The sequence below is a fragment of the Ambystoma mexicanum genome, chromosome 4p (genome assembly GCF_040938575.1).
Source record: "Ambystoma mexicanum isolate Mex_15411 chromosome 4p, UKY_AmexF1_1, whole genome shotgun sequence".
In the NCBI taxonomy this organism is placed as follows: domain Eukaryota; kingdom Metazoa; phylum Chordata; class Amphibia; order Caudata; family Ambystomatidae; genus Ambystoma; species Ambystoma mexicanum.
The window spans coordinates 202154348-202176574 of NC_090927.1; the positions used below are offsets into that span (position 1 = coordinate 202154348).

General features: G+C 49.6%; 1 protein-coding gene across 2 annotated transcripts in view; it reads right to left on the reverse strand.

Moving 5' to 3' along the window:
* INTS9 (integrator complex subunit 9) overlaps window positions 1–22227 on the reverse strand; it is a 1072683-nt gene that overhangs the window by 419412 nt on the left and 631044 nt on the right. For both annotated transcript variants that reach the window (XM_069605700.1, XM_069605699.1), the window contains one exon: window positions 15119–15230. In XM_069605700.1, the coding sequence (XP_069461801.1) occupies window positions 15119–15230 (112 nt within the window). The remainder of the gene's footprint in view (window positions 1–15118; window positions 15231–22227) is intronic.

The window sequence follows — 22227 nt, forward strand, 5'->3', positions numbered from 1 at the left end:
CATAGGGTTAGCCACCTTGATTCTTCTTTGTGCTCTTATTCTGGCCCCTCCTTCTCGTTTCTTTAGAAACCCCCTTTTAGCCAAGAATGCAAAGGACTTCACAGCCTATTGCTTCCTCACAAAATGTACTACTACTACTTTCTCTTTCCTTTAATGCATTTACCTGCCTCCTCTGATTTTAGATATCACCTTCTCTCTGGGACTCCCTCTCACTGATCATTCCCCACCCTGGTCTTCTAATACATCCTCCTGGTCGTTCTCTTTCCCTTCTCATTGTTTGATGTTCTGCCACCTCCATCCCTTCCCTGTTTCCTCCAATGTTCCTCCTCACTATTTCAACCCTCTGCCTACTCCACCGCCCGTTCACTTCTGTGCCTTTCTGATCTTCCTTCTCTTTGGTCTGCACTCCATACTCCCCCTCTCCTTTTCACCTTTGACATCCCCTTACTGCTCTCTTGCCTTCTCATACCCTCCTCTTCTCTCTCATTCCTTCTCCACATCCTTCTCCTCGCCACTTTCCTGCATCCTCCTCTCCACCCCCAGGCTATTTTCTGCATTGCACTCAAACTCTGAACTTCCACACCTCCCTGCTGCTACAGTTGCCTAATATTCTCTAGCTGGGTAGGGGACAAGCTGCATGAATGTGTGATGGGTTCAGATGTATGATGGTTAAGAGCAGCTTTGGTGATTCTGGGCAAACTACAATTTGCCCACATGGTCCGAGTTAAGCAATGGACCGCCCAGCGGCTCCCTCTGGCAAAGTGAGGTAGAACCTGCCCTCCATCTTGGAATTAGCCTGCTAGCCTGTTCCCTAAAAATGACACCTGGCCTTCCATCTGATTTCCCTTCATTGATTGGCTTCTGGCATCTTTTTGATCACCTTTGGGCCCCTGCCACCTGAGGTGAGCAGAACCGGAGAGAGTATCTGAGTGTTGCTAGTGAGCTCGGGACATTCTAATAAACAATATTCAATATGACTTGGTGCCTCATTCTTCCAGCTTCTTTCAATATCTTTCGCATGATTTTTAGGCCATAACACGTTTCTTAGGCCAAAAGCGGACTTCATACTAACAAGGCTAGCAATGGTATGGTGGACCAGGGAGATCTCTGTATAGTGCTTCCAGGGCCTACATTCTTTTTTTTTCTTCAAGCATAGTAATGTGAATTTATTTGTCTACACAAGACACTGAAATAGTTTGCATATAAAAATGATCCCTACCATCAATGCTGACTCATTAAGCCCAAGGATGAAAAAGCTTTAAGAGTGTCCTCTGGAGGCCACCAGAGGGGCGCAGGCAAAATGGCTGCCTAAACGCCCAGCTCTGTCCCCTGCCCTGGAGACTTGTGGAGGTCTGGCGGAGTTGCAAACCCGGGAATCCGCTGCAATTGGGTCTTTGAGCTTTGGAAGTGGTGGTGCACCAGCGGCATCAGTGACAAGCAGCCGCTGCCCTGCATGGAGAAGAACTGAGGGCCAGAGAGTGAAGGCCAACATCGCCACAGTGAGTGAGCAGCACTGGGCCCACTGGAGGAGGAGCGGGGCTTGAGACGGATCTCCCGAAGACACAGTGCAGTAGGCTCAGTCCGAGCTGTCATAGAGAGGTGGAGGTGGACCTGGCGACAAAGGGAGTGCAAGCCTCTCATCGGAGAGCGAAACGGGAGAACCCAGCAAGCAGACTAATCGCGGCAAGCTGAGGCACTGAATTGCAAACGAGGAGTCCTCTTCAGTGATTCCCTATTCGGAGTCACTTGACCATTGGAGACACACACGGAGGCGAGCATGCCCAGCAATACCAGACAGCCAAGACAATCACTTGCTGGGAACAAATGTGGGGTCATACCGCGCAGTGCCAGCTAAGGACCAGAGTGCAAATCCCTGGGGCAGGCATCTACTGCACGGGAGAAGTTGAAAGGAGGGCTGTCTGAGTGGGGACCACGCTTAAGGGCTCAGATTGGATCATAGTAGTTATTGCCTGGCCCGGAGCGCACAGTGAACTTACAGACTGGGTTAGGGGCCAGGCACAATACAGACTCTTCTAACCCAGCTGGCAGGGCAGAGAGAGATCTGAGGTGGTTACGGTGCATGGAGAAGCAGTGATTGCAGAGTAGCGGTGCACCCCTAGAGGCTTCTGGCCCATAACCAGCAGAAGGAGGGTTAAGGAGCGAGCGATGCGCACCCCATGCAGGAGGAGGGAGAAGTGTCCCCATTAAGTGAGCACTGTAATTCAGCGTGACAGCTAACTGACTGGATTGGGGCCACAGCACGTGGCGAAAGGGCCTGGACATTGCAGGTCGCTATTACTAACACAGCGGGGGTGTCACAGTGATCACCCCCTTCAGGGGCAGCTGCAGTGGATTTGGGTGCTGGCTACTGGGAGAGCGGAGGAGTGCAAGCCCATGATGTAATCAACCAGGTGCCTGAGGAGCTAGAAGGAGGAGGCCCGATCCGTAGGGGCCCATTGAGGAGAAGGACCAGTGCCGGGAGGCCGAGGCGACAGCGGTCTCGTTGCACCTGGAGGACTACATATATCACACTGGCAATGAGGAGAAGTCGGAGCACGAGGAAGGAAACTGGCGGGGGCACAGCCTGAGCAGAGCCTAGCAGCTGGACACAGGACAGGGGAGCCTGGGTGAATGAGCTGGAGGGGAGCACTCTCACAGTTCCACTACTCTGATGGTAGAGAGATGGCAAAAGCTAAGGGAGACGGGGGCTCCCACCCCTACACTATGGAGATTGGTGCAATTAAAAGGGACATTTGAGCTATACTGGAGGAAATACGAGGGATGCAGACCGACATATAGTCCATGGTGCCTGGCTTTTCTGCAAAGGTGGTAATTCTGGAGGAGCGAAGGTGGGGCTAGAGGCGAACCAGGCATCAGTGGGGGTCCTCGAATCACAGATGGGGGTGCGCCTCCAGGAAGTTGGGAGTTGGGAGGAGGAGCTGCTTCTCCAATTGGACGATATTGAAAACCGTGAGTGGCAAAAAAACCTCCGCTCTTTTGGACTGCGGTAGACAGAGGGGGAGTCTCTGGCTGGCCTGGAACGAAAGATTCAGGAGATCGTTGGCATTGTCATAGGTTCCAAGGAGGGTGAGTGGCATGCCTTGGATAGAGTGCTTCAGACAGGCGGTGAAAGCAGATGACCCTGCTCGGTCTTAGCCAGGCTACATTATTATCATAACAAATGTGATGAATCAGTGATGATTCCTCCCAGAAACCTGGGACCCTCATGTGGCCAGGAAAACACTTCCTGCTCCTGGCCCTGGGGGTGGTGTACTGTGGGAGGATCACATGGGGGGGTAAGAGACCAGCAAGACTGGGAATACCCCCTGTTCACCCGTCCCCATAATCCCACACTTTTGATGGCGGTTTGCCAAATTGCAGATGTTAAAAAAGCTAACTTTGTTGCACGGGACTACATGTCCCATAATCCTAGAAATACTGGGATGAGGAAGAGGGCTGAAGAGGCATGCAGTTGTAGCAGTCAGGCAATATGGCCTAACAGCTATTGCAGCAGTCATGTAATTGAGCCTAACAGCCCACACCTGAAGGGACGGAGAGGCATAAAAGGCCCCCTCAGGTGCAGGCAACTAGAAGGCGAGGAGGAAGCTGGGACTTTGACTGGAATGCAAACCGTTGCAGTAGTAGCACAAAGAAGAAGGCAAAAAAAGCGGGGGTCTTGGGAGTCCCTCTGCCGGACATTAGTCCCGGTTACGAGAGATTTACCCAGAGTGTTTAGTTCACTATCTTTCACAGAGGAGAAATATCTAAAACATTTCAGCCTTTGTCCTGCCCTGTGGCAGTTCAGCACCGAAATGCTAAGCAATTCTCCTCTGAACAAGAGTACCAACAGCACATGTTTCGGTCTGGTTGAACCTCATCAGTAGGGTGTAGCTGTGCCTCTCAGAATAGTGAGCAAGGGGTCCATGTCTGGAATCCCCTAGTAACTTAGGGTGAGACCCAAAGTTACTTAAATATGCAAAAAACAAGGGGGGTCCTGGGAGTCACTCTGCCTGACATTAGTCCAAGTTACGAGAGACTTACCCAGAGTCTTCAGCTCACTATCGTTCACAGAGGAGAAATATCTGAAACATATCAATTTTTGTCCTGCCCTAGGACCAGGGGTGGTGGCTGAGAAGGTGCACGCCCACATGTAGTTCCACTGTATGTGGAATACATCGCCAAGGAGCTGGGGCCCTACCCCTGCCAGGAGGTGAACTGCTGGCATTTCTTGTTGTCGTGGGAGGCAAACAGATCCACTTGGGAATGCCCCCATCTGAGGAAGATTTCCTCCAGTACCAAGTCGTACAATTGCCACCCGTAATTGGCCGCCCCCAGTCTGCTGAGGCTTGCCGCCTTCAAGTTGGACTCCCCTGGGAGATGGACGGCGATGAGGTAAAAGTTGTTCTCCAGGGCCCATTTCCACATGCTGATAGCGAGGTTGCACAGTGGAGGCCATCGGGTACCCCCCTGCTCCTTCACAGAGTACATGCTGGTGGAGTTTTCCTTCTGGATAAGTACTGTCTTGCCCTCTATGAGAGGGAGGAAGGCTTTGAGGGCCAGCCATATGGCCTTCAACTCTAGCCAGCTGATGTGGGACTCCTGCTCCTGCCGGGTCCAGACTCCATGGACACTGTGGTTGTCCAGAGTGGCTCCCCAGCTCTCCAGGGAGGAGTCTGTTGTGACAGTGACCTGAGGGAGAGGCTGCCTGAAGGGCTTGCCCCGCCGTAGGTTGAAGTCCGCGGACCACCAAAGGAGGTCCGGGCGGAGAGACTTGGGAATGTTCACAGGCTCAGATTGTGAGCCCCTCTCCTGATTCCAGGAAGCTGTGAAGTGCAGCTGCAGTCTCGTCATCCTGAAATTTGTGTGGGGGCCACCCAGAAGGACCGCCACCATAATGCCCAGTAGGTGTTGGTACCACCAGGCCGAGGTAACAGTCCTGGAGAGGAAGTGAGTAGTAGCTCTCTTGATGGCCGTGATCTTATCCTCTGAAGGAAACACCCTCTCAGAGCCAGTGTCCCGGATGAGGCCCAGGAAGGTCAGCTTCTGCGTGGGTTGCAGCTGAGACTTCTTGAGATTGATAGTAAACACCAGGTCGTGGAGTGTGTTCATAAGCGCCGAAGAGGTGTTAAGAACCGCCTGCGGAGATGAGGCCCGGACGAGCCAGTTGTCCAGGTATGGGTAGATGTAGTGGCCCTGGGCCCTGCGGAGAGCTGCCACTGCATTCATCAGTCTGGTGAATACCCTGGGGGCTGAGTTGAGGCCTAAGGGTAGAACCTTGTACTGGAAATGGCAGCCCATGATCCTGAAGCGCAGAAGGGACCGATGCGGGTGCCAAATCGGGACGTGTAGATACGCATCCTTCAGATCCAGGGAGCACATCCAGTCTCTCCTGTTCAGTGTCTCCGCAATGAGAGCTGGCGTAACCATCTTGAATTTTTGTAGAGGTATGGAGAAGTTGAGGGTGGAAAGGTCCAACACAACTCTCAGGCCAGCCTTCTTGCTCTTCTGTATTGCGAAAATCCTGGAATAGAAGCCCAAACCTCTCTGGGAGGCTGGGACTTCTTCCACTGCCTGGCGCTCTACGAGCGACCGGACGTCCGCCAACAGAGTTGCTGTCCCAATCTGTGGGAGAAGGGAAGAGAGGGAGGGGCCGGTAGGCGGTATTCCATGGAGACTAGAGATAGGATCCAGGGGTCCGAAAAATGTTGGTGCCAAAATTGTACGTTAGATGCAAACCTGACCCCCACCGGGGACACGTGGACCCCGAAGGGCGTGTCATGCCTTTTTACCCTCTGAGGATGCTGAGGAGGAGGGGGATTGAAAAAACTCCTTGCCCCCTCCCCCTTTTGTTATTTCCTCCGATGCTGACTCGGGGAGCGGTCAGGAGGTCTGGACGTCCGTTCCTGGAAGCCTCGGAACCCTCCAGACATCCGCCCCTTGTTGGAGCGTGTATTGGACTGGGAGTACGCCTTGGGCGTGGCCTTCGTAAGAATAAACACTTAGCTGTCTGTGAGCGGTCCTTCTTTTTGTGTAATTCTTCATCCGTGGAGGAGTGGAAGAGGTCACTACCTTCGAATGGAAGGTCCAATATGCGTTCCTGGATTTAGTAGCCCGGAGCCAGGACATCTTTCTCATGTCCATGGCGATGCAGATGGCCCGGCCAGAGGTATCGATATGGGCCACTGAGGACTCCATGACGTCGGACAATACAGCATGGCTTCTACTAGTCCCACTTTGAAGCAAGCCTGGCTTTGGGTCAGGAGTTCTGAAAGGACGTCTGCGATTTCCCGGCAGAGCCTTTGGTTAGCAGCTGCCAGTATGGCATCAGCGTTGGCTTGATGCAGGGAGGCGTTGGAGTACAGCTTTTTCCTGTACGCCTCCAAGATCTTCTCCTCCTTGCTTAGCAGCACCAAGGTCGAGGTGGCTGAGGACGAATGAGGCTTAGAATAGAGTGACGCTGCGGCGATCACCGCGGAGTGCGGCTGTGGATGAGCCGAAAGCAAGAGTGTATCCCCCTCTAGCTGCCTGTACTTGGCGTCGAGGCGCCGAAAGACAGGTTGGCCCGAGTGCGGCTTGAGCCACCCCTTCTTGGCCAAGGCGACAACGTCCTTCTGCATCGGGACCCCCGTCTTGGAGGACTTCTGCCAGGACCCCCTCCTCGGGCTGCTCAACCTCACGCTGAAGAAGGCCCAGATAATCCGCCTGGGCTGCAAGGCGTTCGTGGAAGGCCCTCGCCGAAGATGGCATGTCGGGGTCCTCCTCCTCGTCTGTGTCCGCCTGATTGCTCGGAGGATCCAGAGCTGGTGGAGGGGTACTGGGCACCGTGGGCTGCGATGTGAGAACTGGAGCCTATGGAACCACCTGTACTGCCGGAGGCATGGGGGTCTGAGCAGGAGCAAGCATAGGAAGCGCGAGCAGCACTGAGGCCTGAGGCACCGGAGCCATTGGAGGAATGACTAAGGGTTCCGGTGGGGTGACCTGAGGGAGCATGTCCCTGATAGCATTCCTAAGCATAGACCCCATCTGGGGTGTTCGCATCAGCGCCAGAAACCTTTCGAAGAACCTGTCTTCTGAGCTTGAGGAGGTGGCAGGAGATATTGACGGAGTGGCTACGGGCTGCTAAGCACAACCTGTCTGGGTTGCAGGGGGAACTGCCCTGCGCTGCTGCTGATGGATTAGCTGTAGGCCACGTACCTGGTTGACCACAGTGCCACCTAGTAACTCGTTTTTCGACCTGCTCTGCTAGAGGAGGTATCGTACGAGCGGCCATTTTGACTGGCACAGCAGCCATTTTGTCGAGCTGTGTGCCACGTGCCGGAGTCGCGGTGGCAGGCTCGCTGGAACCAGCCCCATCCAAGACGCTTGATGTTGGAGCGTAAGGCCTATCCCGCATCTCAGGCTGGGGCCTGGAAGACGTAATGCCCTCGGTAGAACTGCCGGTAGTGCTGCGTGAAGGCGCCCCCTCGGACATGATGCCGGTACTAAGGCATTGCCCCTCAGGAGTAACCCCGGTACAAGAACCTTGCGGTCCCTCAGCACCGATACCGGAAGGATCAGGAGACCCCCTCAGCTGTAAGGTCGGTAGCTGGACAAGCCTTGGTACATGTGCTGGTATTAGAGCCCGACAGGCCCGTCCTAATCGGGCGCTTCTTGGGAAAGGAGTTGCCCTTGAGGGGTGCTTTCCTGACTAGAGGCCTTGTCTTTGGCCTCGAACGAAGTTTGACAAAGTCTTTGAGGTCCTTCGTGGTGACATCTGGAAGAGCTCCCTCCACCTAGCTAGTCTGTTTTTCAGTGCCCGAAGTGTCAAGGAATCGCATGTGGAGCAACCTTCCCAGCTGTGGTCGGGGGCAAGGCAGCGGAAGCAAAGAGCGTGGGGGTCTGTTGTGGGGAAGAGCCCCTCGCAGGCTGGACACCTGCTGAAACCTGTTGAAACCTATTGAAGTCGACATGCGCCAGGGAGGAGCGTGGCATCGGAGGACCAAGTATCTAGAAGAAAAAAGAAAAGACAAGATACAAGAATATCCGGGGAAGAGCGCATGTTATTACGTGGCCAAAGCCAAACCCAGGAGCGCTGGTGAAATCGGCCCATTCCCGCTGACGCAGAAAAGGAGACTGAAGAATGGCACCAGTGGGCGGAGTCAGGTGAGCACATTCTCCCAGGGGCCGTGCTCCAGCGCATCTCTAAATTTAAAGGGGAGGAAGGTCTTTCTGGTGAAAAAGGTTCTGTCTCCCGTCCCTCACGAGGGACGCCCATACGTACAGTATGGAGGAAAGGGGACGAGACCTAAGTTTACAAGATGGACGCTGGAACGTGAAAACAGCAGATTTCACCTGCGTGTTCTGAGAGGGTCCTGTTTCCCAGAACTCTGAAGTGCAAAGGCTGCACAGCGAAAGGTGTGCAGCACAGCCGTAATTCCTCATGTGAGAATGACTGCCATGGTTGCCAGGTACTGAATGGGCTGGAGACTGAGGCAAGGAGTAGTTGCCAAGCCGCGTGTCTCAGGAGCAAGAGGGGCTCCAGAAACATCTGGACGGGCCGAAAACACCTTCACGGAGGAAGGGTGTGGTTCCTTAAGCAGCCAGAAGCAGCAGATGTCGTGGTAGAGGTCGTAGAAGCAGTGCAACCCACAAAGCAAGTGCTGAAGACGGTGAGTGAAGCTTGGCGTTCCAATACCTTGCACAAGCATTACTGCCAATAAGTAAAGCTAGGGACTATTGTACACTGAACTTGAATAATGGGACATGTTGCACGTGCGTGTAAATGAAGTCTTTTTACTCGCGTACAAAGGAAATAATGCTTACATCCATTGTTCACTATTCTAAGACTGTTACTATCCGAAGGCGTGGTCGTGTGTCAACAATTAAGAAAGGTGACCACTGCGAAGATCATTACCAAATACCTAACCTTGTTAACGTCATTGTTGAAACCTCTAACTTGAGAATATAACATCAAGAAGTGGTCGTGTTTACCTAACTGTGATTCCCAAAGGAGAGCTGTACTTGATCCTTCACTTTATATGGGAATACAATTAAATATTGAACTTCAAACTCTGAATATAACATCAAGGAGTGGTCGCGTGTGCCTAATTGTGATTTCTGAATGCAGACTACATCCTATTCTTTACTTTAACACGGCATACACTTCACGAACAAGAAGTTAAAGTATATATATAACTGAAGCAGAGAACAAGCATTGTCCAAGCCAAGTCTCCCTATAGTAACAGCAATACCAGCCTTTCTTGAAGTTGAAGAGCAATTTATCTCTACTGTGAAGTTACTAACCATCAATTGGCCTAAAATACAAGTGTGCAAAAATTACCTGAAGCTAGGAGAGTGGCACCAATGCTTCTGGGTAATTACGTGGGCTGGGAGCTGGCAGAAATGCACAGGTAAAGCTTGGGAATGGAAACGGACTGCTTGTAAAGAGTATTTTGAAGTAGACACAATCTGTAGTGACAAAGGGCCTCATTACACGGAAGGCGGTAATGGTTAACGGCCACCGTTAATGGTAACGGTGACCGTTAACCATTACTGCCTTACTACGAGGTCCCTTAACGGGTTGGTGCTTTAACGCCTGCTTTTTGCAGGCGTTAAAAACCAACCCGCTAAGGGACCTTGGAGCTAATTACGGCACCGCAAAATTGCGGTGCCGTAATTAGCGCCTTCCCCATTCCCATAGAGCCCTATGGGGCAGAAATAGGAATGGGGAAGGGCAATGGCGGAAGGGGGATTTACCGCTCCACCAACCTTGGAATGGGGCGGTAAATCCCCTTTCCGCCAAGGCGGTGCCGGTATTTTACCATGAGCCACGGCGCTAATAGCGCCATGGCTCACCGCCTTCCGTGTAATGAGGCCCAAAGACTGTGGAAGACAGAGAGAAGTTAATCCTAAAGAAAAATCCAGGTTGTTTCTGTTGAAAGGAGATATTCAGAGGAAGAGTGCCTTACCTACCAGAGGGTCTTGAAGTACTTTAAAGTATATCTTGTCGAAGCCTGTCTGAAAGTCCAAATCACGGAAGCTGAAGTAGTAGTCCAAAGCATTGAAGCAGTTGTGGTATATCCAGTTGTCAGAAGATGCACCATTGCAGTAGTTTAAACAAGGTGGAGTATTGTCATTTAGAAATTATGAATATTGTTCATGTCATGTGATATTGCCATATATTTTCGTTGTATATTTGTTGATTAGCGTGAGGGCAAGTTATCCTATGCTAGAGTGTGTTCCCATAGCTTTGGGTAGGCAGGGAATTCCTCAGCAGAGTAGGGACGGTGAGGCATTTTTATATTTTAAGAATAAAATGGCATAATTTGATAAATCATCAAACAGTTGCCGTCTCGCATTACTGACCCCTCACATAAATCAGAGATTCTTGAGAAGGCGCAGTGAATGGGTGACATTGAGTACGAGGACGCCTAGGTGGCTATATTTCAAGATCTGTCAGCCTACACCCTTCCGAAGCGCAAGAGATGTGGAACCCTCACCAAATGGCTCCAGGAGAAAGGGGTGAAGTATCGGTGGGGATATCTCTTTGCACTTGTGTTTGAATTGGGTGGTGTGGGGGGAGAGGCACCAGCTGGTGCTGGCGGAGGACATAAAACACGCCATAGAGAACTTAATGGGATCTCGGCATGATAACACCACGGAGGAGGGCATGGAAGGACCTAAGTCTAGCCGTGAGTTTCGGGTCCCGAATGCGGACCTGGGTAGACGCAAAGTCTAGGGAGTGAGGACATTTCAGAGCTTCAACACCCCCTCCCCTTGGAAGGATGATACTTGAGGGCCTCAGCGTATTGCCTCAGCTTTTGTGTTCTTGGGTATATCATAATCCCTATTCCCAGAACTCTCCCTGGACCCTGTTGGTTTTGGGATGGGGAAGTGGGGGTGCCGAGGTCTGCGAGATTCATGACATGAAAAGTTTGGCTTTCTCTTTGATTGTCTGGTTCTGAAGGGGGAAGAGGGGAGGAGATAGAGGGGATGACGGTGGGGTTGATAGTGTTGGCGGTGGTTGTGACAGGAGGAGGGGGTTAAATACGCTAGATGAGGTCTGTTGGGAGAAGCTAGCGCAGCCAGGGCAGGGGTCGCATTCCTGGTGGTTCAGCTGGATTGACAGTGATATCTGGGACACACAGTTGAACGCCTCAGACAAGGGATAGGGGAGTTATTATGCAGCTGCTCCCGCAGGGTGGGAAGATGGAACTGTGGAGCAGCGTAAGGAGATTCGTAATGGGGAGATGGCTGAGGTGAGAGTTGCCACTCTAAACGTGAAGGGGCACAACTCTTGCAATAAGAAGTCACTAATTAGTAACATGCTCCGCAAGCAGCGGCTGCTGGTCCTCTTTTTACAGGAGACCCATTACAAGCAGGGGGCGGAATTCATGATAAAGTGCAGGGACATCGGGAGTACATTCTGGGCTTCAAATACGGACAAAAAAAAATAAGGAGTGGGTATTTGAATGGGAAAAGCATTTCAGCTGACAATCAGGTCAAGAGGGTATTTGGGGGCCGGGTTCTGGGGATTAAGGGACTCTACGAAGGTCTCAAGATCACTTTGGCAACACTGTACGCACCTAATGCAGGCCAGGTGCGGTTCCTATAGTAGGTTTTTGCGCTGTTAGGTGATTGGGCCGAGGGAGCCACACTTTTGGGGGGCGACTTCAATATCATAGCTCTAGACTGGTGGTCGGCAAAGAGGGTATGTCCGAAGAAATCGAGTAAGGACAATAGTGATTTTGGGCATCTTTTAAAAGACCATTTCTGGGAGGAGGTTTGGCAGAGTCACTTTTTTCAGTTCCAGGGGGTTACACGTTCTTCTCCCCACCCCTGCATCAGACTTATTTCAGGATAGACCTCTTGTTGGTACCGCAGGAGCAAACAGGGCACCAAGGGTCAAAGTTATCACGTGCTTGGATCATAAAATGTTGGTAGCGGAGTGGGGAGGCACCATAGATGCAAGCCTAGGTGGAGATGCAACGACATGTTGATGAGGGATTGGGTGTTTCAGAACTTTCTGGGGAAGGAGATAGGGGCGTACTTGGAGGCCCATGACAACAGGGAAGTGTACATGGCAATGGTATTGGAGGCGGCCGGTTAGGGGCCTGCTCATTGCTGAGGGGGCAAGTAAAAAGAGGGAATAGTTGCTGGTTGAACAGAGGCTATTGGAGGAACTGAAGGGTTTGAGATCCCAGCTTCTGAAGAAGGACACAGATAGGGAAAAGCTTCTAGGGGAGAGGAGGGACAAGAGGCAGGAGCTCCACTCGATATCGATAGGGGCGGTGATCAAGAGGCTGAGATAACAGCATAAATATTTTGAGAAAGGAGATACAGTGGGCACATTCTTGGTGAACAGGGTATAGGGATGTCAGGCTGAAAGGAGAGTGGAGCAGGTATGTGGAGCTGATGGGGCCATGGGGGGCAGTAATATCCCAGCCCAATTCACCACTTATTATCAGCAGCTCTACGCCCAACCGACAGTGGCTGCACAGATATCCGATTGACCTGCAGGTCCCCAAGCTAACGGCGACAGAGGGCGAGTTGCTGGAGGTACTGGTGACAAGGGAGGAGGTTCTATGAGCGATTCAGCAACTAAAAGTTGGGCAAAGCGCCAGACGAGGACGGGTTTATTGCAGACTTTTACAAACCATATTAAGCCCTCCTGGGTCTTTGGCCAAGCTTTTTAACTCGATCATGTGGGAGGGATCCATACCACTGGCATTCCTGCACCCGCTGACAGCAGTGATTCCGAAGCCGGGCAAGGATCTCTCCAACTGCACCTCCTAGAGGCCCATCTCCCTGTAAAATGTACATGCAAGAATCTTCGCTAGAGTGCTTGCTTCCCGACTTGAACCTCATTTGCCTCAGCTGATTCATACGGATCAGACAGGCTTCATTATACGTAGGCAGGGATCTGACAACCTATGTAAGACATTTCACATTCTTAACGCACCCGTGGTCACAAGAGGGGGAGTCTTACTACTCACTTTTAACCCAAAAAGGACTTCGCCCGTATGAGTTGGGCCTTTTTGGGGAGGTTCTCTAAGCTATGGGGATGGGCGCGAGGTGGATGGGCTGGATCGCTACTTTTTACTCGAAACCCACTGCCAGGGTGGTGGTGAATGGATGAGAATCACAGGGCTTCCCATTGCAGCGGAGTATGAGGCCAGGGTGCCTGCTCTCGCTGTTAGTCTACGCATTGGTCATGAGCAATAGGAGTGAGAAAAAACAGGGAATTTTGGGAGACTCAATTGGGGGGGAATACAGGCTCAGCTCACAGATGATGCCCTATTCTGCATTACAAACCCCACACAATCTGTGCTGCACCTGCTGGAGGGCTTGAGCGTTATGGTGAGTTATATGGCTCTAAAATCAATTTGGAGAAGTTGATGGCCTTCGTGGCTGGGGGAATCTCTGCTGTCATAGAAGGCCTGCCGTTTAAGGTGCAGGAGTATCGCTTTTTTTTGCATCTGAACTGCATCAAAATGGTTTCCGTTTCTATTCTAATTGGTGTATCACCCGGTCCTGGCGGTATTATGGTCCCTCTGGAAGAAGGGGGGGAGACACTTGATGGTTGTCCACATGGCCTTACCCCTTGAGTTACATCTGGGCCCGCCATTGAGAGATGGCCTTGTGGAGCCCCTAGCATTTCAGCCTTCCTATAAGGCGGGGCTAAGTAGGGCGGGGCAAATGTGGGAGGATGGGAACTTTCTCACCATGGACAGGCTGGAGGAATGCTTGGGGATTGGGAAGCTATTGGTGTTCCCTATATCCAGCTAAAGGAGATATTGACAGATCATCAGTGGGGTGACAACCTACGAAGAGTACTGACAGACTTTGAACAGCTCTTGATCATGGCTGAGGGCTCAAAGGGTCTCATAACGTGGATACACAGGAGGATCTTGTTGGCTGAGTCTAGGGCCCCACTACCTGCTAGAGACAGATCGGGACAAGACCTGCGGAGGGATATTGACGATACCCTATGGAGGCGGATGTGTGAGGGAGTCGCCTATCTGCAGTACAGGCACCAGGGCCCAAAATTACTTCACAGGTGTCACTACCTGCCTTCAGCTCTGGCTAAGATGTACACGGGATACAATCCCAGTTGCTGGAAATGTCCTAACTCAAGGGGCAACTATGGTCATATGTGGTGGGGTTACCCCCGAGTGCAGCAGTATTGGAGGGAAATTCTGACCTGGATCAAGAAGATTGATGGGGTTCATAAGGAACGGTAGCTGTGGATGCTCCTCTTTGGGGTGTGGTTGAAAGGGGAGGAGGGGGAGGATGGACATATGGTGTGTGTCCTGTTGGTGGCCACCAGCTGTTGTCTGGCTCAGTTGTGGAAGACCCAGCGATTACCTGCGGAGAGGGACTGGGTGGCTAAAATTTGGGCTATATACAAAATGGAGTTTCTCACCAACCTTGTGGACGAATTAAGGTCTAATATTGAAGGTCTGTGGCTCCCCTTTTTTGAGAAATACAGCCATTGAACATTCTCGAGGGGCGGAAGGGGGCCTGGATCCCTACTAGATTCTCCACTCTACCCATGTCCCCATCTATAAACGCTACTATGCTATGTTTATGGCTGTAAGTGTTACTCGACAGTTAGGCACTATTGCAAAGTGTATGTAAAATGTTTCCTTGGGCCTAATGCTTGACCCACCTGCTCGGAACAGGCGCCCTCGCTGTAAACATTTTGGAGTTGACTTGAGTATGCTGGATGGGGGAGGGGTGGAAAGTGGGTATCTGCGGACTGACTCCGATCCGATACCCGCACCAAAGCTCAGCACCCGGTGTATACTGAGTTGAAGCTGCCAACAGAACACCACTCCTCTCACTATCCTACTCCCTTCTTCACCTTACTAACCCATCCCACCTTTATCGTTTACAGATCCGCCTGAGCGCCTGGGGACCAATTCCATTGGTGACGGTGCACGGTACAAATACCTTTAACATTTAACATAAAGGTGTTTAAAGTGTTTGCAATGTTTTATTAAAAATGCTAAAAAAGTTCAATTTTGAAGGAAAAAAAAAAAAGTGTCCCCTAAAAGAGACCTAAACATGGAAAGAATGAGGGCAGGCAATAAAGAGAAAGTGGGGGGGGGGGTTCTCTTTTGTTTATCTAACTTACCCAGGTTACTGCAGAATTCTCCAACCATACCGTCTGGGTTTGCAGTAGGAATCTGAGTGAGCCCAGTCAGAATGAGGACATCACTGTTTTTCAGGGACGCTTGATCCATGGGCTGAAACAAATTTAAACAAAATCACTGAGATTTGACAGAATGGCATACATAATATGTGTCCTTATGGTTTACAGAATTGTGATTTTAGTTATTGGCTGTAGAATGATTTTCCACATTTTACTCGAAATAAGCATACTATGAGCCAAGTCAAAGTAAATGCACACATCCAACAAATCACAGTATCATGTCTGTCTCACTTGGTATTACAGTATAACGTTTTTTGAATTGGGCAAATTAATGTTCATGAGGATGACAACTGGAACCGTCCAATAACACGTGTGTGAGGCGACACCTTTAAAATGACTTTTTTAATAATATAAATGAACATTAATAGAGAATAAACGCAATCAAACATGAGCATTATGCATTTCTGAATAAACTTTCATGTTAAGGACTGAACAGGAAAGCAGGTTTTCCGATGAATAAGGTAGTGCGAGGGTGTAGAGGAAGGAAACTGACAAAGAGGGGTCATGGTGTGGGCTATAAACTTTAATTATATAAATAAAGAAATCTATATGTTCCTATATCTAAGGGGCTTGCCCTACCTCAGCGCAAGAAAAAGTAGTGATCCTTCAGAAAGTCCCATCATAAGAAATGTTCTTCCAATCCTCAGTCAGAAAACCATCTAATCTAACCCATGAAACATAAGCTTAACCTAAAGTAAAGTTCATGTTTCCTTCACGAGGAGAATGACTCCCTTCTCCTGGCTAACAATAGCAATGTAGGATTAATTCCTTCAATGTTCAGCTACAATGGAGCAGGGGAATGGCTGCCATCTCATGGTCCTTCGGTAAAGGCTCCACACCGTGTTCTTTAAGCACTTGAGTATAAAACTTTAACTAGTCTTATTTGGCTTACACTTCACCTTCTGGTGAGGGATATTATTCCCAGAGTTCTCTGTATTTCTCCTATATGTCTCCTTACTGGTTTCTCCACAAGTAGTATCTTGATAAGGGTGATGTATTTGATGTACGAGGGAGAGGGCTCCCATTACACTCGGTCTTATTAGTGGTATTAGACGGACCACTGCGACGAGGGAGATGACTACGGAGGCACTCTGTTGGAACAGTGCCATTGGGTAGGACACTGCGAGGCGGGAAATTATTCCTGATGCACCCTGTTCTACTCGGGCCACTTCCTAGACCCCACCCGGTCTTGCCGCCATTCCGGTAACCTGCAGTATTCTTGGGACATGTCTCTGGTTCTTCACAAGGTTACAGGCAACTCTCTGGTGGTCACGGTGTCGTTTCCAGACCAGACAGTTCACGTCTCAGCGGTCACACCACCATCAAGGGAGTCGGCTCCGTTAACAGACTGCATGGTCCAACTTACACAGGTCGCACCACTGTTATCTTCTTCCCAGTTCATTTTTCGGTCGACCCCCCACCAGCCCCAACAAGGATTCACTCGCCTCTTCGCTGGCTTCCCGTGGTCTGCAGCTCAGTTCTCTCCACAATCTTTCTGTCTCCATTTGAAGCTCTTGGGTGGTCCAGGCTGCACACCTGGGTCTCCCTTTCATTGGTCCTTCATCTCTCTTTACATTTCCCAGCTGGTTCCTCCCCAGTGTAGGATGATAGTCCTTTGCTTGTCTCCTTGACGTATTCTGTAAGCCTCCGTGTGGCCTCCTCTTCTTGGTACTTTCCATCTTCTCAAGGGAAGTATTCTGAATAACTCCTTCGATGATCTTTTTCACAGCATGTTTTACATTTGTCAGAGTCATGGCTTTGCAATAACACATCCACTATCAATGGTGGGAGGAAAGGTTGACCATGAGGATAGGGGCTTATGTGACAGGGTTTTAGAGCGATTTTTCCCCAGATGAATGTCCTTATCCCCAGGAGGGGAGTCCCCTCACCTGTGAGTTCCTCCCGCATATTACCACCCCTAAAAGGACTATTGGGTAGCTGTCTCTTCTCCCTAACCTTATAAGAAAGGGTTAGGGAGAAGTGACGTGACCTGGTAAATCGTCACAGTAGGAACAATTGCATAGACAGGCCTGTTGAGCGGGGTTGCCGCATCTGCCCGTATCCCTATTAGAAGTAGTAAGATCGAAGGTGCGAATATAAGCACATTTGTGGGAATCCTATCTTTTCACATTTCATGAGAAATAATGCATTGCAGTCTAACTTTACGAGTCCTTCTTTCCACCCCATACACAATCTTTTCTCTCTGAAAACACATCATTGAAGGTTTTTGACACAAACAATTGCTATTTATGCATAAGTTGGCATCACTTTTTGTGATAGCAAGAGATGCATGACAGGACTATGGTCACACGGTTTTCTGAGTGACATTTAGGAGAGATACCAAGTGATATGATTAAAGGCTTGGATGCAATACTTCATAGATCTCTTTGTGAACGTCATTTTAAAATGTCTCTATAATTGGAGACGAACCAAGGATCCTTGATAAAGGACTACTTTCGTCTGACATTGTATACCATACTCTGAGTCCCAATCATTGAGTTCAGGTGGGGACCCCAGCGGAACAACTGTTCTTGGGAATTCTCTGCATTTTTGAATGAGCAAAACCTGTTCCCGTTTCCATGTCCTACTCTCCCAATGGCTCAGCTTAGGCCCAAGTAAAATGTCAGTTTTCCATTGATGCAGTGCAACGTACTTGTTAATGTAAATGTAGAAGATAAAGAATGTCTATTCTCTGTCTCTTAAATTTGCTTACTAGGTGGAGTAGTTATTTATGGCCTATCTAGACATACTGTGCGGCTCTGGTGTGATGTAACTTTAGATATGCCAATCAAAGGATCATAATTTAGATATCCTTCATAAAATACTATCACTTATGGCAATTTATGCAAAAATCTAATCTTGTTTCTGTACCACAGAAATAAATAGTGCACAGTTGTCTCGGCCTCTTGTCCAGTGCAGTATAGAAACAGCTATTAATTATACATATGGATGTCGTTTTGATTGGGCATTGTGTTCACTGACATGCAATGCAGACTACATATAATTTTAAGAATTAAGGTTTGTGTTGCTCAAAAAATCTGATTGACTATCACATGATTTGCCACTTTACACAGCAGCTGCTAGTAGTTCACACCTTGGCCACTTCATCTGCAAATACCGAGTCCCCAGCCTAAAGCCTTTATGATACAGTACAAAACATGAAATGCAAATTACTTGTCTCATAATATAACTCAATTCATCCAACCAAATCTGGTGATTAGATGTTTCCTTATATAGTAATTGTAGTGTTACAACTTCATGGTAGGGGCTAAGTCTCTTCGAACAAGCTGTGTTTGTGTTTTCTGGTAGTATTTTTCATAAGGTTCTTTGACAGGGGCAGGAGCCTGACCCTGTCAAGAGATGATGGGGGAGCCCTCTCACCCTGGGGAGGTATGCCTACTTTGGTGGAAGCCAAAGCCAGTCTTACCCTAGAGGTGGAAGGTGGCAGATGGTAGCACCTTAGTCCATGTCCCTTCTCCATCTTCCTGTGTGATTGAAAATGGTACCACTCTTAAAGGCATGGTTTAGTAAACATTTTTATTGTCCCTACGGGTCGGCCATGTTTTTTTAAGCCTAAGTGGCTCGATTTTAGAAAACTTTCCTATGGACCTTACCAGAGTTTTCGTCCATTAAACGCATGCGAAAACAAGCACCAGGGAGCCGCCATTTTCTGATAATCCTATCTTTTCCCCCATCGCCCTGGCTGACCTGCTTTTGCGGCACTAAATCAATTCCCCCGCCCCTGAGCCTGTCATCAGCAGACTCGTACCGCCCATTTCCCAACGCCAAAGCACGTCTTCAGCTAATGACGTGTCGCCATGGAAATGGCAGGACGCCTCTTTCCTCAATAAGTATAAACAGACCGTTTCACAACACACAGCAGCAGATTTTCGATTCCATTCCTCTCTCTATGTTACTTTGAGTATTCTGTGACTCGTTTCAATGCTCTGGTCAGCTACCTTCGCCGCTTGTAGCCCGTGTAAATTATTTTACTCTGTTTACCACACAATGGCTACAATAATGCCCTACATGTACGAGCCCGAGTATACCGAGTAGGAATTACTGAAAAGGGAAGCACGCGAAAACGATGGGGATTCGGACAGCAGTTGGCAGGACGAATCAACAGATGAAGAGCCTGGGCCTAGTCGAATGGACGGCATCTCCACCTGGTGCACATGCAATCGGTGCCAGCTAATGCCAACTGAGGACGAGAACTGCTGCTGCCGAGAAAACTCGGGATGCCTGGCCTACATTTCGGAAGGCGAGCCACGACCGCAATGCATCACCGAGCTGCCAGACTTCAGGGCAGCCTGCCTCACACGGGCCGTGTTGAGAATAATGATGGTGCTTATGCACGAACTTCGCGCAACTGTTAGTCCTCGTAATCCGAGTAACGAGTAAGTATACTCTGCTTGTCATGCCACTCCTATTTCATGTTCTTCTACTATATCCAAAATTACATCTACATATCATTGTAACGCATGTAAGTCGTTCGATAGTGTGCATTGTCTAGATAGCATTTGTCCATGCAGAATGCCATTAGTTACAAGAATTGTCATTGACAACAAACGTTTATTAAACTTATCTTGGTCATTTAAAAACAGTTTGTTTCATTCCTTTTCACAGGTGGTACAGGCTGGTGGGCCTATCGTTCTTTAACATGGTGGCTCCACGGGAGGCTTGGACACCGCGTTCGAAGAGTGAAACCCGCCTGTGCCGTTTGTGCCATTAGAGAAATGTTCCCAAGTGACAGCGGTTAGTACAGGGGATTTTCTCTCGCTGTGCTGCAACCTGACCTGTATAATCTTTAAAGTCTTGTATTTTTGTGTCATGAAAATAAGATACAAAATAAAACACCACATATATTTTAAAAACGTTTGTTTCGATTTTTTAAATGAATCAAGTGTGTCTCCATTCAAGGATGGACGTCAGACATCTGTGCTCCGAATGGGTGAATGTCTGGTCGCTGTGAAGCAGAGTGGTCACTATCTATCTAAGCTAACATAACATATTCTCGATAATGCATGCACTAAATAACACTTGTTCAAAGTCTTTCAGTAGGTTATGTCTCTATAAAAGTCACACATATATCTATACTAACAATTACCATTGGATTATACAGGCCTTAGGGTCTTGACCACTATAATACACCGGTTGAAGTGTGGGTCTGTGCTCACAAGAATCTCCGGTATGTGGCATTTGTTATTGATAAGCAACGATATACTATCATTGATATAAAGGCGATATACTGTATATTGATATAAAGGCGGTTCGCGCCAGTGGATGAGCGCTGGCATGGGGGGCTGTCAGGGGCGCAAAAGGCCAAGGTGCCAAACTACATGTACACTGCAAAAGGTGTCCCACGCCAAGGGGCCATCGGTCACATGGCCTCCTCAGACCCCGTGTCTCCAGCCAGGCCTCCCCTTGAAGCAGGCCGCCCCCCTGCAATCCACATAAGTGTGTCTCCATTCAGCTTCAGCAGTCTTCATGTGCCTTATCTGCACGCCCCAGGGCCATCCATCCCACCCCCCTGTATGAAAGGCGGTTCGCGCCGGTGTATGCGCGCTGGCATGGGGGGCTGTGACGGGCGCAAACGGCCAAGGTGCCAAACTACATGTACACTTCAAAAGGTGTCCCATGCCAAGGGGCCATTGTTCACATGGTCTCCTCAGACCCCGTGTCTCCAGGCAGGCCTCCCCTGAGGCAGGCCGCCCCCCTGCAATCCACATAAGTGTGTCTCCATTCAGCAGTCTTCCTGTGCCTGATCTGCACGCCCCAGGCCCATCCATCCCACCCCCCTGTATCAAAGGCGGTTCGCTCCGGTGGAGGCGCGCTGGCATGGGGGGCTGTGACGGGCGCAAACGGCAAGGTGCCAAACTACATGTACACTTCAAAAGGTATCCCACGCCAAGGGGCCATCGGTCACATGGCCTCCTCAGACCCGGTGTCTCCAGCCAGGCCTCCCCTTGAAGCAGGCCGCCCCCCTGCAATCCACATAAGTGTGTCTCCATTCAGCAGTCTTCCTGTGCCTTAACTCCACGCCCCAGGGCCATCCATCCCACCCCCTGTATCAAAGGCGGTTCAAGCCGGTGGATGCGCGCTGGCATGGGGGGCTGTCAGGGGCGCGAAAGGCCAAGGTGCCAAACTACATGTACACTTCAAAAGGTGTCCCACGCCAAGGGGCCATCGGTCACATGGCCTCCTCAGACCCCGTGTCTCCATGCAGGCCTCCCCTTCAAGCAGGCCGCCCCCCTAATACCACGACACACATACGTCATTCATTCACAAACACACCCCAGTTTCTAATACTTTAAAAACCACTCGATATGTCTCATGAGAACATCTTTGTGCTTTGCAAGTCAACTCCTGAACGTGCTACCTGGGAACCACTGAGATCTATGCTAATCTGCTCGTTGTCGTGCTATCCGTGAACTTCTGTAACCGCTTCGAGCATACCCATCAGTGCGCTACCTGTGGCCATCCACCTATTCTCCCGCAACATACTGCTCTGCCTGCTGAATCCAACTGTTTGTTGGTCAAGGTAAGGCCATGTATCCTGGTCATATTTTGCAGATTTTTAAATTTCTATCTATTTGCGAGTAGAGTACCCAATAGTGCTATGCCCATTGGTCTCATTGCTATTGACTTGAATTTCCATTGCTATGCTATCAATAGATCTATTTATTTTCATCTGTGTCAATTGTCATCGAATTGCATCCTTCGGGGGTCCAGTCTATGATGTAAGCATGTTTCCTTCTCGTGCAATACAGAACATCCAAGGGATGAGTCACATGTTCAGTTTTTAGTCACATCATTTATACATTTCTGCAACTTATGCAAATACTAAGCCACACATAATGAACTGGTATAGTTCCTACGACCAAAACAAACCTTGCATTGATCATTGTATAATTAATTTACTTTTGTATCAAATCTTTATTCTTGAAGATTGTATAATAATGTCAATATTTACTTTTCAGATTTATCAACAATGCCTGCCTGTTCGATTAGCGGTTGCCCTTCGAAGACCC